Below are 17,935 nucleotides of genomic sequence, written 5' to 3' on the forward strand. Positions count from 1 at the left end.
TAACACAGGCAAAGAAAATCAAACACTGCATGTTCTCACTCATAAGTGGGAGTTGAACAATGAGAACACATGTACACAGGGAGGGAAACAACACACACTGGGACCAGTTAGGGGATGGGGGGTGAGGGGAGGGAAGGCATTAGGACAAATAGCAAATGCATGTGGGGATTAAACCTAGAAGATGGGATGATAGGTGCAACAAACCACCGTGGCACGTGTATACCTATGAAACAAACCACGTTCTATACTTGTATCCTGGAACTTAAAGTAAAATAAAGAATTAAAAAAAAAAAAAAGATTTTACCACTCAATCATGCAACCATAATAAAAGCCCTCTTGTTATAACTGGTAACATTGAGATTCCAATAAAGTATATGGAATCACCACAAAATTAAAGAGACTAATTAAAAGTGAAAATGCCATTGGGTTGGTTACTAAAGGATGGGTAATAAAAGGATAAATTTTACTAGTGATTGTGCAGTCCATGCACTGTATGATGAGGGCAAATAGGTATGAGACAAGGATACACACAGCCAAGAATCAGCCACTTGTGAGGCACCTCCGTGGAGAAAAAACTATCTTTTCATTCAAATGTAGGCACTACCTTCTCACCAATTAGAACACAGCAAAGCATTCTGATTTGCACAATAACATAGAGGCTTGTGTTGCATAATAATATCTAGACAACATTAACATTGTGAGTTTGTAGTGCTCTTAAGAAGTATATATTTGAGAAAATAGGGGACAGTATCAATAAAGTCATAGGAACAAGAGTATAAAGTTGGGTAGGGAGTAAAAAATAGTCTGTTTAGAGCAGAGCACTGCTAGGGGTTGGAGGAAGGAAGCTATAACAGAAAATTTAGTGTGAAATAAGTCTACAATAAAAAGAACATAGCACATTATCTGAAATGCCATTTAGAACAAATTCAGTTTTATTCTGTGAACAACTGCAAGCTATTAATATGTTTAAATAGAAAGTTATATGATCAGAATTTTATTTTAAAGACAGTTGAAGTTTGTGGTCCAGAGAAAAGACTTGGATTGAAGAAAAGATGAAGAATAGGGATGAAGATCTCAATTGGAAGAATAATGTAAATTCGTAGAGACTATGAGAGCCTAAGTTACAACAGAAGTGGTAGTATTGAAAAGGAAGGATCCTTTTGAGACTCCTTTTTGAAGTACAGTGAGTAGGAAAACATATTATGTGTAATCAGTGAAGACTGAGGCTGTTAGCACTGGTCAAGAGGCTGATGATGATGCCATTTATAATGAGAACAACTCATAACCAAGAGATAGGTTTTGTTGCACGTGGTAAAGAGATGGAGAAAGAGAGAGTTATTTTATTGCCCTATCTTTGGTAATATATTAGTATATTATTCGTCCTTTGTTTTAATTTTCCAAGTAATGTACTATGTCATAAACAAAATACTATTAGATCTTAACATTTAGTGTTATTTACATGTCATGGACTTAAATGTTTCTATTATTTCTAAACTGTACCTACCTGACTTTTCTAATTTCTTTAAGTAAATTCTTTCCAATTTTTTCTGCTTTTAGTTTTTGCTTAACAATTAGGCTTTTCTCTTTTAGAACAGCTTCATTCTTCTTCATTCTGTCAACTTTAAGTAGTCCTTTGGTCAAAACAGTGCGTTCATTATTTAAGTTTTGAACTAATAAACGCTCTGCAGCCTTTCGGGATTTTTCTTTTAGAAACAGAGCTCTCCTCTCACTAGTTTTTTCAAGATAGTTGAATCTGTTTTGCCAAACTTGTCGTAAACCGTTCTGAATTGTCTCATTGTCTTCTTTAATTAGTTGTTGTGCAGCACATATTTTCTCATTCAAATATTTACTAACAGTTACTCTACCTCTTTCTCGAGCAAGTTGTGCCATGGCTACAACTCTCACTTTTTCTTTATGGCATTCCTGCTTATTTTGTTCTGTGTAATATTTGTCAATATCAACAAGTGTTTGGAGTTTCATACCAGCTCTTTGTGTTGCAAAAAACTCTTTTATGTTTCTCTCCACTGGTGGGTCTTTTTTAATGATTGACTTTAGAGGAGTAGTAAACAATGGCTGAGGATGCTCAAGAAAAAAATCCTGTTTTTTCTCTTTTAAAACTATAGCATTCTTCAATGAACCTAAAGTATATATGGGTAGTTTGAAAACTGATATCCTAAAACTGGTATCCAATTTTTCATCCACAAATTCATCTTTAGTGTCCTGACCTACATGAAACAGAAAACAAATATTATACCTTATACAAGAGCTAAGCACATTTTATTTTCTGTCCACATAGTTTTGAAAGCTATATCAATAAAATTGATAAGAACCTGTTAATTACTAAGAAGAATTTTTCCCAAGTACCTTTTCAACCTGTGATTTAACAGTGACTTTGGAAAAGAAAATCACTATTAAAACATTTCCTTTTCTTTTTTGAGACGGAGTTTTGCTCTTGTTACCCAGGCTGGAGTGCAATGGCGTGATCTTGGCTCACCGCAACTCTGCCTCCTGGGTTCAGGCAATTCTCCTGCCTCAGCCTCCTGAATAGCTGGGATTACAGGCACGCGCCACCATGTCAAACTAATTTTTTGTATTTTAAGTAGAGAGGAGGTTTCACCATGTTGACCAGGATGGTCTCGATCTCTTGACCTCGTGATCCACCCATCTCAGCCTCCCAAAGTGCTGGGATTACAGGCTTGAGCCACCGCGCCCAGCCAAAACATTTTCACAGAGAAATTCACTGAATCTAATTCTTATATTTTCTATATTATATTCCACAATTGTTTAACTTACACTGACTCAACAGCAGCATCTTACCACATACTTAGTACTGCTTAACCACACACATTATTTTTTCATATAGTTTGCTAAAAGAAACAAAATTTAACTAAGCAAAGAACAATTCATGAAATGGGTAGAACCCAGAACCAGTGAAAATTTAGAAAATTCTGCTTTCAAAAGGTATGCTTCCAGTTTTTGCCCATTCAGTATGATATTGGCTGTGGGTCTGTCCTACTCAACACAGCACTGGAAGTTCTGGCCAGGACAATCAGGCAAGAAAAAAAATAAAGGGTATTCAGTTGGGAAAAGAGGAAGTCAAACTATCTCTATTTGCAGATGATCATGAGTGAACTTCCATTCACAATGGCTACAAAGAGAATAAAACACTTAGGAATACAACTAAAAAGGGATATAAAGGACCTCTTCAAGGAGAACTACAAACCACTGCTCAAGGAAATAAGAGAGGACACCAACGGATGGGAAAACATTCCACGCTTATGGTTAGGAAGAATCAGTATCGTGAAAATGGCCATACTTCTCAAAGTAATTTATAAATTCAGAGCTATCCCCATCAAGCTATCATTGCCCTTCTACACAGAATTGGGGAAAAAACACCTTAAACTTCATATGGAACAAAAAGAGAGCATGAGTAGCCAAGACAATCCTAAGCAAACAAAACAAAACAAACAAACAAAAACAAACAAACAAACAAACAAAAAACATGCTGGAGGCATCCCACAACCTGACTTCAATCTGTACTACAAGGCTACAGTAATAGCCTTTGGTACCAGTACCAAAGCACACATATAGACCAATAGAACAGAATAGAAGCCTCAGAAGTAATGCCACACATCTACAACCATCTAATTTTTGACAAACCTGACAAAAACAAGCAATGGGGAAAGGATTCCCTATTTAATAAATGGTGCTGGGAAAACTGGCTAGCCATATGCAGAAAGCTGAAACTGGGTCCCTTCCTTACACCTTATACAAAAAATTAACTCCAAATGGATTAAAGATTAAACATAAGACTTAACACCATAAAAACCCTAGAAGAAAACCTAGGCAATACCATTCAGGACCTAGGCATAGGAAAGAAGTTCATGACTAAAACACCAAGAGCAAGGGCAACAAAAGCCAAAATAGACAAATGGGATCTAATTAAACTTAAGAGCTTCTGCACAGCAAGAGAAACTATCATTAGAGTGAAGCAGCAACCAACAGAATGGGAAAAAAAATTTGCAATCTACCCATCTGACAAAGGGCTAATCATCAGAATCTACAAAGAACTTAACCAAATTTATAAGAAAAAAGCCAACAACCCCATGAAAAAGTGGGCCAAGAATATGAACAGACACTTTTCAAAAGAAGACATCTATGCAGCCCACAAACATACGAAAAAAAAAGCTCATCATCACTGGTCATTAGAGAAATGCAAATCAAAACCACATTGAGATACCATCTCATGCCAGTTAGAATGGTGATCATTAAATAATCATGAGACAACAGATGCTAGGGGGGATGTGGAGAAATCGGAACACTTTTACACTGTTGGTTAGAGTGTATTAGTTCAACTATTGTGGAAGACAGTGTGGAGATTCCTCAAGGATATAGAAATAGAAATACCATTTGACCCAGCAATCCTATTACTAGGCATATACCCAGTGAATTATAAAACATTCTATTATAAAGACACATGCACATGTATGTTTATTGCAGCACTGTTTACAATAGCAAAGCCTTGAAACCAACCCAAATGCCCATCAATGATAGACTGGATAAGGAAAATGTGGGACATATTCACCATGGAATACTATGCAGCCATAAAAAAGAATGAATTCATGTCCTTTGCAGGGACATGGATGAAGCTGGAGACCATCATTCTCAGCAGACTGACACAGTAACAGAAAATCAAGCAGCAAGAAAATTCTACAGCAAAGTAGGAAATTAGCAAGTAGAAAAGGCAGTCAATGTGTCAGGATACAAAGCCAAAGTGTCCAGAAATAAACACAAAATGTTTTGGTTTAAAGCAAGACACTGGGGACCCAAAGAGTCAAAAGTCAGAGTCTCTCATTACCTGGTTGAACATCAACCCACTGACACTTTTAAAAGTCTCCTAATTTCTTTCTTTGTTTTCAGAATCTCTGTTTCAAGAAATCACTCACTGCTATAATATTTATCTTTCTTAAATAGAGTTCTAATAACATTGTATCTTACATACAAACAAAGAAGGACAAAATCTTCATGGTTTTCCACCCAAAGGCTGAAGAATATTTTCCACTTTTAGCCTAGGATTATAGAATACCAGAAAAAAGCAACGTATTTTCTGCTACATATGTACCACATCTTATTACCATTGGGCCTTTACTTCAATTATCTTAGGTTTTGTTCAGTATACCGTTTTTCTTTTCTGTATCTGTTCATATTCTATGCATTCTTCAGGTCTTTTCACATGTCATATTTTCCTTATTTTTTAAACAAGAATTGATATGTTTTACACTATCACCTGTTTTTTTTTTCCTTATAGAATTTATCAAATTCCACTTACATCTTTATGTAGTAGTTTTTAGTTACAGTATCAAACTTGATACTTCTTAGGAGTAAGGATCTATTCCTTTAGTCTTTGATGATACATTCCTAGCCCCTAGCCTACTATTTTGCACAGTTTGGTTTGTGAGGCAATGTAGTTTAGATGTGTGTCCTCTCCAAATCTCATGTTGAATTACAATCCCCAACGTTGGGGATTGGGCCTGGTGGGAGGTTTTGGGTCATGGGGTAGATCCCTCATGATTGGCTTGGTGTCTTCTCCTAGTAATGAGTGAGCTCTTGTTCTGTAATTCATATGAGAGCTGGTTGTTTGAAAAAGCCTGGCACCTCTGTCTCCATGTGATATTCCAGCTCTCACTTTACCTTCTGTCATAATTTTAAGCTTTCTAAGGCTTCACCAGAAGCTAAGCAGAAGTTGGCACCATGCTTGCCATAAGTCTGCAGAATCATGAGCCAAAATTGCCTAATGTTTTTATAAATTGTCTAAAATTGGGCATTTATTTATAGCAATGAAAAACATGAGAGGATGAGGTTAATTAACTACTACTATGTATTGTCCATAAGTACATATTTTGAATGAATGCATAGATAAATGAGAGGAGAAATCTGTTACTCAAGAATAATGTCACTTGTATAGTGGCTGAAAACCTGGAAATTGGAAATTTGAAAATGTTAGACTTAAGTTGAAATAAACAATTATAATTAATCAAGAATTAAGTTAAATGTTAGTGGCCTAAACATTCAAATAAAGTCAGAGATTATCAGAATAAATATTTAAAAAGCAAGATCTACCAATTATTGCCCTAAAGAGATATGCTTTTATTTCTTTTTTGTTTGCTTTATAAAAGTTACTATAATACAATAGTACATTGTATTAATTTCACAAAAAATATAAACAGATATTTATAGCAAGACACACTCACAATGAAAACACTTCTCCTCTAATCAAGTTACATTTGGATGACACAGTCTACACACACAAACATGCCTAAAATTTATTGGTTCTCTTACTTAATGGGGGAGAGAGAGAGAGAAAAGAAAACAAAAATAGCAGAAACCCCCAACTCTTCAAAAGCAGAGATTTGTTCAATGAAAAATGAAGGAGTTGAAAGAAAAATGACTCGACACATTTCTTGATTATTGGAAACCATTCTGGGGCTGGCACAGCGGTTCCTGGGAAGAGGAGGGACCTAGTTCCCTTAGTGAAGGCCAGCCGAGGTTAACATTGAGCATAATGGCTAGGCAAGATGAAGCCACGGGAAGGGGCAAGGCTGGTGTCCCTTCCCCGCTCTCCTCACATCCCCTCATTTTTTTTATGGAGGGGATAGAATGGAGATAGCCCTTTGGGGGCTGCACACGTAACTTAAATCAGAGATGTGCTTTTACTATAAAGACATAGGTTGAAAAAACTGAAAACAGTAAGCACAAATGTCTGATAAAAATATTAAATAAAGTCTCAGAAAAAGAGAAACATTTTATAATAAAAGTCAATTAATCATAAAAAAAAAAACCGTAAACGTTTATGTGCTTTACAATGGAAACTCAAAATACATGAAGCACAAAATGACAGAATTAAAAGGAGAAATAGATAATTCTATAATCATAGTAGGAGATACTATATTCCTTTCTTGGCAATTGATAGAACTATTTAAAAAAATCAGTAATGACGTTGATTATCTCAGCATTACTATTAAACTCCTGATGTTTATGGAACATAATACCCTGTGACTGCAAAATGTACATTCTTTCCAATTTTACTTTGTATGTGTGCTAATAAATTTATGCCTTCCCTAATTCAGGCTGCATGCTAGGGTATAAAACAAATCTCAATAAATGTAAAAGATTTAAATCATACAAACTATGTTGTCATACCACAACAGAATTGCCTAAGAAATCAATAACAATATCTAAGAAAACTCCAAATACTTGAAAATTAAACAATGTGATTATACATAAGTCATTAGCAGCAGGAGAGAGAGAGAGGGAAAGAGAGAGAGAGAGAGAGAGCTAGAGAGAGAGAGAGAGAGAGAGAGAGACAGAGAGACAGAGAGACAGAGAGTGAACAAAGGAGTACAACACTTTAAAGCCATCAGCTCTCTGAGAACTCACTCCTTATCATGAGAATAGCATAGCAGGGGAGAAACCAACCCCATGACCCAATAGCCTTCCACCATGTCCCTCCCTGACACCTGGGGATTACAATTTGAGATGAAATTTGGGTGGAGGCACAGAGCCAAACCATATTAGATGCTTACAGAAGTCAAGTAAGTTACCCAAGATTTTAGGGACTAGAAGGCAAAGCTATGATTCATATCCAGCTCCATTTGACCATGCTATTATTTTTATTGCCTGTATATCTATAATGCCAAATTAAAAAATCCTCTCTTTTAACAAATTTCCCATTATCACTTATAAAGGGTGTTATGGACTATATGTTTATCCCTATTGCCTCATTGATATATTGAAATTGTAACCCCCACATGGTGATGGTATTTGGAGCAGGAAGAGGCCTTGGAGGTAATTAGGTTATGAAGATTAAGCCATCATGAATCGGATTAATGCCCTAATAAAAGAGGCCTGAAAGAGGTCCTTCACCCTCTACCATCATGTGGGGACACAGCCAGAAGGCACCATGTATAAACCAGAAGGTAAGCTCTCAACAGACACTAAATTTGTTAGTGTCTTGATCTTGAACTTCCTAGCCTCCAGAATGATTTTTTTTAAAATCTGCTGCTTATAAACTACCCAGTTTATAGTATTTTGTTATAACAACCCAAATGGACAAAGACAAAGCCCCAAACCTAAGTGTGGCTTTATTTAGTGGCTTTATTTAATCACTCAGAAAGTGATTAAGGTTAAATTTGGTCATAAGGGTGAAATCCTGATTCAACTGGGTTAGTTTTCCTGTAAGAAGAAATATCAGATAGCTCACTTTCCCTCTCCCACTATGCACACATATCAAAGAAAGGTCATATGAGTACCCAGCAAGATGGTGGTTTTCTATAAGGCAGAGAGCTCTCACTAGAAACTTACCATGCTGGCATCCTTATCTCAGACTCAGACTCCAGAATTGTAAGAAAATAAATTTCTGTTCTTTAAGTCACCCAGTCTGGAATTTTGTTATGACACCTTGAACAAACTAACACAAAAGGAGTTCCCTCTCCTCTATTTCTAAGTAAAGTTGCCCAACTGATGTGCTGTGGCAAACTGGTGTGTTATTAATCATAACAGGAGTGCTCAGAGACATTGATCACCCTGGTATGGTTATTTATTTCTATTTTGTTTCATTTTTAATTCATCCTAATGTGTTAATAAATCGTCTAATTTGGAGAAGGGAGGATAATGCTCCTAGAATGTCCAGCGGACCATTTGTCCAGTCTCGGTTTTCACATCTCGATTTCAGTGTTTTATTAATGTAATAGATACCAATTTCCCCCATCACCTCCCAGCAGCTACTTAAAATTACATATGATCTCAATGAAGGACTAAGGAGCTTCTGATTTCCTATAATAACTGATTCATTCAACTATTAATTTATCTATCTATCCTTCCATCCATTCATTCATGTTTTAGTTGCTTGTAAATTCTATGGAAATACAGGTGTCACAAATATAAAAGTAATTATTCAAACTTTCCTTAGTTCTTAATTTTTTTCTGTAAACTTTGTTTTCCTTATTGTTTGACATTTTCCATGAATATTAATAGTCTGTCTTTAATCAAGAATGTTTTCTTTGCTAAATATAGAAATCAAATAATAATATAAAGTATGAACAGTATATACATAAAACTGAATGTTTGTGGAGTATAAGACACTTTCTAAAGAAAAGACATGAGGTATTTACTAAGAAATGCACTATCTCTCGGCTCACAAAACTACTTAAGTGGAGAAGACTGACAACAAAATTTATAGATAAGAAAATATCAAATAAAAATAAATGCTCTGATGAAAATTAATTAGGATAAAATGGCTGTGAGAGGGTCTAGTAATTAGATTAGGTATATAGAAATGGCTTTTTAGTGGATATCTGATTTAATCCCAGAGGAGAAAAGATAAGTAAGCACAAGCAGAGAAAAAAATACGGGAGAATGAACATTCCAGAAGAAAAGGGAAGCTAATGTAAAGGCAGTAGACAGAAGCACATTTCGCCTGTTAGGGATACAGAGAGGCCACCTGAAATCCATAGAGTAAGAGGAGCGTGGTGCTAGAGATGGTCACAGAGGTATGGCTGGGGCCAGATTCTATGGGGCATTGAAGGTCACAGAATAAAAATTTGAATTTCATTCTGAGATTTGAAGCCACTGAAGTAGGGGACTGATATTGTATGTGATTTTACCATGAAGGCAAAGGGTTTGAATGTGAACCATAAAAGTCTAAGTAGAGGACTGGTTAAGAGGCTACTTAAGCAGCCCAGGTAAGATTTTATGATTGGTAAGGCATAGATGAAAGGAATAAACTTGCAGAAAAGTAGAAAGATTTGGGATATGTTTTACAGGTATAGTCAGCAGGGCTTGTTGATAACTTACATGACAGAAGCAAGAAAAAAAAGATGAATGGTAGCAATTTGGCTTGAGAAAATAGGTGAATGGTGATGTCATTTGTTGACATGGGAAAAACTGGAGGAAAAGCAGGTTTGGTGAACTACAAGAAATATTCTTATATGTATTACTGTTTTGCAGTTCATAATTTTCATAAACACATAACTAATATTTTCCTAATTCATTATAATATTTAAAATGTTTATCTTAAAATCATTTAAAATTTTCATTAACACAATGTCATTTTAAAGTATTTTATTCCTAAAAGAAGAAAATAATTTTGAACAAATACTATTTCCATTTACATGATTCCTAGTAATACTCAGGTAAAAACTGAAGAAAATGACATCTTTGAATACTTTTTAATAATAATACCAAATAATAATAGAAGTACACGTTCTCCTTTATTCAGCCATATCTTCCATAAACTGAATTTTTTGACACAAAGACAACAAAATGGTTTGTTTTAGTTATAGTTTACCTATTTAAAAAAAGCTTGCTAAAAAGCAATTATTCTCTATTTGTACCTTCTATATACCTCTCAACTTAAGAGAAAAACAACTGGATCATATTAGCCAATTTATTTTGAGTTGTCTCAACAGATAGTTGGATCTTTTAGGACTTACGGAGCACAGAAGCCAATACCATTTGTGGTCAACAGAGCTTGTTTGATTCTTGTAAATGTATTGCAGATTTATGAACCATCTGCAGAGAAACAAATGGTCCAAACCTATTTAAAATCAGTATAGCTATGATTTGAATGTTCACAAGTGGGTCTGAAGCAGTTGCTGTCCTCAGCAAACTGGCCTGACATCTTTGCACAAGCTTATAGCCTTATGTGGTACATAGACTTTTAAGTTTAGGTGAAGCAAAGAAAAGGGAAAAATGAAAACAAAGGAATATAAGGAATAAAGCAGTGGTATAAACTTCTGTCATGTACTGAGCTTTTTCTGATTTGCTGATGCAAAAATGTCACTTAACTTATAGCAATGGTTGAAATTTCTTCCTATGTTCTTTGTAGCAAATATTTTGAGTGAAGTCTCCCCCATTACACATGCACATATACTCTGGTATAAATGATTTATCTAAGATATGGTACGAGATCACCATAATAAAGAATATGGTTTACTAAACATCTCACATCTCACATGTAATCAAGCTATACTGAGGACTGATTATAACAGAATAGAAAGTTACAGAGATGCACAGGAGTTATCTCTCTCACTTTATATCTTTAATCCATTTCTGAAAATTAGACATTCTGAAAAGAAATGATACCCTGGAACCAATTTCTCTATATTCTACATGGGAAAATTATAACACATTAAATGTTAACCACCAAACCCTATTTGATTTCAAAAATGAAAATAAAGTATTATAAACATTAAAGTGAGAAAACACACTCAAACACTAATTTATAAGTACCTTTCACATTAATGTGTAAATTACTTAAACCATTGCTTCTTGATTATCAGTTATTAAGGCTGCTTACAAATAGTATCCATTGCAATGATGTGGCTGTTAGTGACAACGTCTCAAACAACCATATCACTTGTTGACATTCAGCATGCTTTAAAAGTGCCTACATATTATTTTTTAAACATCCTCACTGAGATATATTTAATATCCCATATTATTAGTATATTAAATTATTAAAGTGTATAATGCAATTGTTCTAATACATTTACAGAGTTGTACAACCATAAGTATCACCGAAGTGTAGGTTTAGAACATTTTCGTCAACCCCAACAGAAATCCCACATCCATTCGAGTCGTCCCCTGTCTCCTACCATCTCCTCCACCTTAAGCAACAACGAATCTACTTTCTGGCTGCCAGATTTGCCTATTCTGGACATTTCTTATAAATGGAATAATACAATATGTGGTCTTTTTTAAGGGGTTTCATTATTGCAAGGCAGTAAACTACAGATCTATGATTTGTTCCCTTTTTAAATTTGGCTTTATACAGTTTGCCTTTACCTACTCCACCCTGAGTTCTACCAGTCTGGTAATTTTGGATAGAACAAAATATTTCAACCAATTTCATATCTGGCCATAAAGAGTGGGGGAAAAAAACCTGACTGGCAGTACCACCCTGACTATGTACATCTTGCTAGTCCAATGTCCACTGAAATAGTGCTTTGGATCTAACTTTCTGCTTTATGAGCCATTGGATAGCTAGAGTCACTGTTGGATAGTGGTTAGGGTGAAAAACCAGGAGCAAAATCACTTGCATGTCTAAATGCCACATCCTATCTTTTCAGAAAATAACTACATAAAAGTTACTTAAATTCATGATGCCATAGTTTCTTCATCTATAAAATGGGAGAATTAAAGTGCCCACCTTATAGATTTGCTGTGAGGGTTGAATGAAATTTGCTTAGCACTTAGGAAGAAATTTTAAAATTTAGCTGTTGTTCTTATATCAGCTAGTATTTCATTTTTTGATCTACAACTTCTCATGTCTACGATGATGGTAGACATCTTTAACATACTCAAAAGCCTTTCTCACACTGCTTTTCTCACACTCTGGGCAGAGAGCTGTTATTAATTGAAGTAGATTATAAGCCAATATAGATTTACTATCTTTATCTGATATAATAAATTTTGCTTCATTTCTTATTATATAACAATTACAAATCCCTCTCTGAGTTCTTCTCTCTGTGTAACATATTCAATCCACACTTCCTTTTTTGTTTCATAGTGTGTATTACATCTGACTTCTTTAAAACAAAATAAATTCTAGATTGTAGGAATCTTACTTACATTTGATTCAAGTCTCCAATTAATTTTTGGTTTAACAATTTCCTAGTTCACTATTCTTTTTTTTTTTTTTTTGAGACGGAGTTTCGCTCTTGTTACCCAGGCTGGAGTGCAATGGCGCGATCTCGGCTCACCGCAACCTCCGCCTCCTGGGTTCAGGCACTTCTCCTGCCTCAGCCTCCTGAGTAGCTGGGATTACAGGCACACGCCACCATGCCCAGCTAATTTTTGTATTTTTAGTAGAGACGGGGTTTCACTATGTTGACCAGAATGGTCTCGATCTCTTGACCTCGTGTTCCACCCACCTCGGCCTCCCAAAGTGCTGGGATTACAGGCTTGAGCCACCGCGCCCGGCCCACTATTCTTTTTAGTTTTTTAAAAATAACATCTTCATTGAGATATAATTCATATACAAAGAATGCATCTTATTAAAGTGTACAATTACAATAATCAAGGCACTTTTGTATTGGCAGAGTATTGACAAATAGATCAATGGAACAGTGTAGAGAGCCCAAAAATAGACCCATCCCATGATAAATACAGTCAATGTATTGTTTTTTTTTTTTTCCTTTCTTTCTTTCTTTCTTTCTTTTTTTTTTTTTTTTGGAGATGAAGTCTTGCTCTGTCATTCAGGCTGGAGTGCCCTGGCAATACCTTGGCTACCTGCAATCTCCAACTCCCAGGTTCAAGCAATTCTCCTACCTAAGCCTCCTGAGTAGCTGAGATTACAAGTGCACGCCACCATGCCCAGCTGATTTTTTGTATAGAGACAAGATTTCACCATGTTGGCCAGACTGGTCTCAAACTCCTGACCTCAGGTGATCTGCCTGCCCTGGCCTCCCAAAGTGCTGGGATTACAGGCATCAGCCACCGTGCCCACCTAGTCAACTTCTCTTTAACAAAACAGCAATGGCAAAACAATGAAGCAAGACAATCTTTTCATCAAATGGTGATGAAATAACTGGACCTCCAAATGCCAGAAAAACAAATTAATCCCATCAGCTTGAAATAGCTAATAGATTTAAATATAAAATGCAAAACTATAAACTCAGAGAAGAAAACAATAGAAATACTATATAATTTTGGGTATGAAAATAACTTCTTAAAAAAATACTGAAGATCCATGAAGTAAATAACTGTTAATCTGGATTTAATTCAAATTAGAATTTCTGCCCTGCAAAAGTCAATATCCAGAGAATGAGAGAGCAGCCACAGAAAACTATTTCAAAAAACACAGTTGATAAAGAACGTTATTAAAACTCAACAATAATAAAATAAACAACCAAATTAAAAAATGAGCAAGGAGCTGGGTGTGGTGGCTCACCCCTGTAATCTCAACACTTTGGGAGGCTGAGGCAGAAGGATTACTTGAGCCAAAGAGCTTAAGGTTGCAACAGGATGCACCACTGCATGCCAGCCCAAGCAAAACAGCAATACCTTGTCTCTAAGAGTAAACAAATAAATAAACAAATGGACAAGAGACCTCATCAAAGAAAATATACAGATAACAACTAAGCATATGAAAAGATGGTCCACATCATATATTATCAGAGGATTGCAATTTCATAAGATAGCACTACACACCTACTAGAATAATCAAAATTTAAAACACTGACAACAGTAAGTACTGATGACGATATGGATCAACAGGATCTCTCATTCATTGCTGGTGGAATGCAAAATGGTACCTCCACTTTGGAAGACTGGCAGTTTTTACAAAACTAAATATATTCTGACCGAAAAATCCAGCACTCATGTTTCTTGGTATCCATCAAAATGAAATGAAAACTTTGAAAATTTGTGTCTGTACAAAAACCTGCACATGGATATTTATATTTAATAGCAACTTTATTCGTAACTGGCAAAATACGGAAACAATCAAATGTTCTTCAGTAAGTGAATGGGTAAATAAACGTTGGTATATCCAGACAATGGAATATTATTCAGTGCTAAAGGCTTGTGCTATTAAGTCATAAAAAATCAAATGTATATTATTAAGTGAAACAAGTCAATCTGAAAAGGCTATATAATGTATGATTCCAGATACTGGTATAGGACATGTGTGAATAGGCAAACCTGTGAAGAATAGTAAAAAGATCAGTCATACCCAGAAATAAGATGAGGAGGACAAGATGAGTAAGCAGTGCACAATGGAATTTTAAGGCAGTGAAATGATTCTGAATGGTACTGTAATGTTGGATAAATGTTATTGTAAATTCGTCAGAACTCATAGAATGTACACCAAGAGTATAAATCCTAAGGTAAATTATGATCTTTTGGATATAATAATGTGTCAGTTTAAGTTCATCTATTGTAACAATTGTACCACTGAATTATATGTGGCGTGGGATATGGTTAATGAAGGAGGTTGTGCATATACTGAAACAGAGTGGTATGGAAAAATCTCAGTACTTTCTGCTCAATTTTGCTATGAGCGAAAACTGCCCTAAAAAATAAAATATATTAATTACAAAAAGGAAGAAAACACAAAGCAATATATATATACATACACACACACACATATAAATACACACATATACATATATACATACACATACACACATATATACACACTTTTAATGTGTATGCATATGTATTTATGCACAACTATAAATATAATTAAAAATATACTTATGAATTATAAATATAAATTATATAAAATATATAATTGTAGGCTATAAATTACATAATTATATAAAATATAATTTTAAATGATTTATATAATATATATAAATATCTACATACATACAAAGTGCATAATTCAGTGGGTCTTTGTCACTTTTTATCACAGAATAATGCAACCATCACGATGTATATAACACATACATACACATACACACACATACAAAAGGTATGATTCAGTGTTTTTTTGGCCACTTTGTCACAGAATAATGCAACTGTCATGACTACCTAACTCAAGAACATTTTCATCACCCTAGAAAGAAAGTAGGCACCTATTAGCAGTCATTTCTTGTTCCCCACTCTTTTCTGATCCTGACGACTATAAGCCTATTGGATATCTCTATCGCTTTGTTTGTTCTGGTCATTTTATATACATGGAGTCATTAACTATGTGCCTTTTGTGTCCTCTCTCTTATTTAACATGTTTGCAAGGATCATCCATGTTGTAGCATATATCAGTATTTCATTCCTCTTTAGAACTGAATATCATTCATTATATGCCCAGGACTGGGAAATGCATTTTTTATCTACTGGTTGATGGATATTTGATTTGTTTTCACCTTTGAACTGCTATAAACACTGCTTCTTTAATATACAACTTTTATGTGGACATATGTTTATGATTCTCTTGGGAATACAGCTAGAAATAAAATTAGGGGTTCATATGGCAACTGTTTAGTGTTTGAAGACTGCCAATCTGTTTTTCAAAAGTGGCTGTATCAGATGCAGGAAAGAACTCATAAAATTAAACGTCCTTTCTTGATAAAAACTCGACAAATTATATATAGCAGGAACATACTTCAACACAGTAGAAACCATATATGACAAACCCATGCTAACATCATACATAATAGGAAAAACGGAAAGCTTTTTCTCTAAGATCTGGAAAAAGATAAGGATGCCCACTTTAACCACTTGTATTCAACATAGTACTAGAAGTCTCAGCCAGAGCAATTAGGCAAGAGGAAAAATAGGGATCCATATTGGAATAGAGAAAGTGAAACTGCCCATCACTGATGATGACATGATCACACATATAAAAAACTCTGAAGACTCCACCAAAAAACTATTAGAAATAAATCAATTCAGTAAAGTTGCAGATACAAAATCAACATACAAAAATCAGTAGTGTTTTAACACATCAATAGTTAACTGTCTGAATAACAAATCAATAATGCAATCCCATTTATAATAGCTATAAAAATAAAATACCTGGAAACAAATTTAGCCATGAAAATAAAATATTTCTATAATATAAAATACAAAATACTGATGAAATAGTTTGAGAAACACAAAAATAAATGGAAAACTATCCTGTGTTCATGGATTATAAGAATTAATATTATTAAAATGTCCATACTACCTGATATGTGTCCCCACCCAAATCTCATCTTGAATTGTAACCCCCACATATTGAGGGAGGGATCTGGTGGGATGTAATTGGATCATGGAGGTGGTTTCTCCCATGCTGGTCTCATGATAATGAGGAATTTCTTTCAAGATCTGATGGATTTAAAGTGGCAGTTACCCCTGAACTCCCTCTCTCTCCTGCCACCATGTAAGATGTGCCTTGCTTCCCCTTTGCCTTCACTATGATTGTAAGTTTCTTTAGGTCTCCCCAGCCATGCAGAACTGAGAGTCAATTAATCTTCTTTTGTTTATAGATTACCCAGTTTCAGGTAATATCTTTATAGCAGTGCGAGAACGAACTAACATACTACCCAATGTGATCTACAGATTCACTGCTATTCCTTTCAAAATACTAATGACAGTCTTCACAGAAATAGAAAAAAAAATCCCCAAATTATGTAAGATCCTGAATATCCAAAGTAATTTTGAGCAAAAAGATTACAAGTTACTATGGCTTTTTAGTATATTTTAATGTCTGGTAGTGGAAGCGTACTACCTGACATTAAAATATACTAAAAAGCTACAGCATCCAAAGCTGAAAGGTACTGGCATAAATGCAGACACAGATCAGCGGAACATAATAGAGAGCTCATAAATAAATTCATACTGTAAGGTTGATCAAAAGGATAGAGAGGCAGACCCAGGGTCAGGTTTAGCAAGTTTATTTCAACCTGCCAAGCTGGCTGCCTCACATAGGCAGTGAAGGAAGCAGCCTGGCTTACAAACTATGGGGATTATATAGGGGTTTTGCAGGTAGCCGGGTGTTTTCTAAGAAAAATCACATCTTGTTTCTCAGGGGCTGACATTCTGCTTAATTGGGTTAGCATCCTGGGTTTGAGAGCTGGGTGTGACCACATCCTGGAATCTAGGTGCCCTGTGTGCAAGGCTTGAGGCTGTTTTTGTTGTGAGCTCAGCTTAGCAGGGGAGAATGGGGAGGAGGGTCTATGGGCTTGCCTTGCTGTGACCTTAACACATACATTTACAGCCAACTGATTTTAGATAAAGGTGGCAAGAGCACTCATTAGACAAGGACAGTCTCTTCAATAAGTGGTGCTGCAAAAAACTGAATATTCACATGCGAAAGAATGAAAATAAACCCCTATCTCTCACCATATAAAAATTTATTCAAAATGCACTAAAGACTTACATGTAAGACTTGAAACTTTGAAACTACTAGAAAACAAAAGCAAAATGCTGCATGACATAGGACTGGGCA

General features: G+C 35.2%; 1 protein-coding gene across 1 annotated transcript in view; it reads right to left on the reverse strand.

Moving 5' to 3' along the window:
- The window catches only part of LRRIQ3 (leucine rich repeats and IQ motif containing 3), a 146,905-nt gene that overhangs the window by 13,705 nt on the left and 115,265 nt on the right, over nucleotides 1–17,935 (reverse strand). The window contains exon 7 of the mRNA XM_003921413.4: nucleotides 1,505–2,225. Within this exon, the coding sequence (XP_003921462.1) occupies nucleotides 1,505–2,225 (721 nt within the window). The remainder of the gene's footprint in view (nucleotides 1–1,504; nucleotides 2,226–17,935) is intronic.

The sequence above is a fragment of the Saimiri boliviensis genome, chromosome 11 (assembly GCF_048565385.1).
Source record: "Saimiri boliviensis isolate mSaiBol1 chromosome 11, mSaiBol1.pri, whole genome shotgun sequence".
Classification (NCBI taxonomy): Eukaryota; Metazoa; Chordata; class Mammalia; order Primates; family Cebidae; genus Saimiri; species Saimiri boliviensis.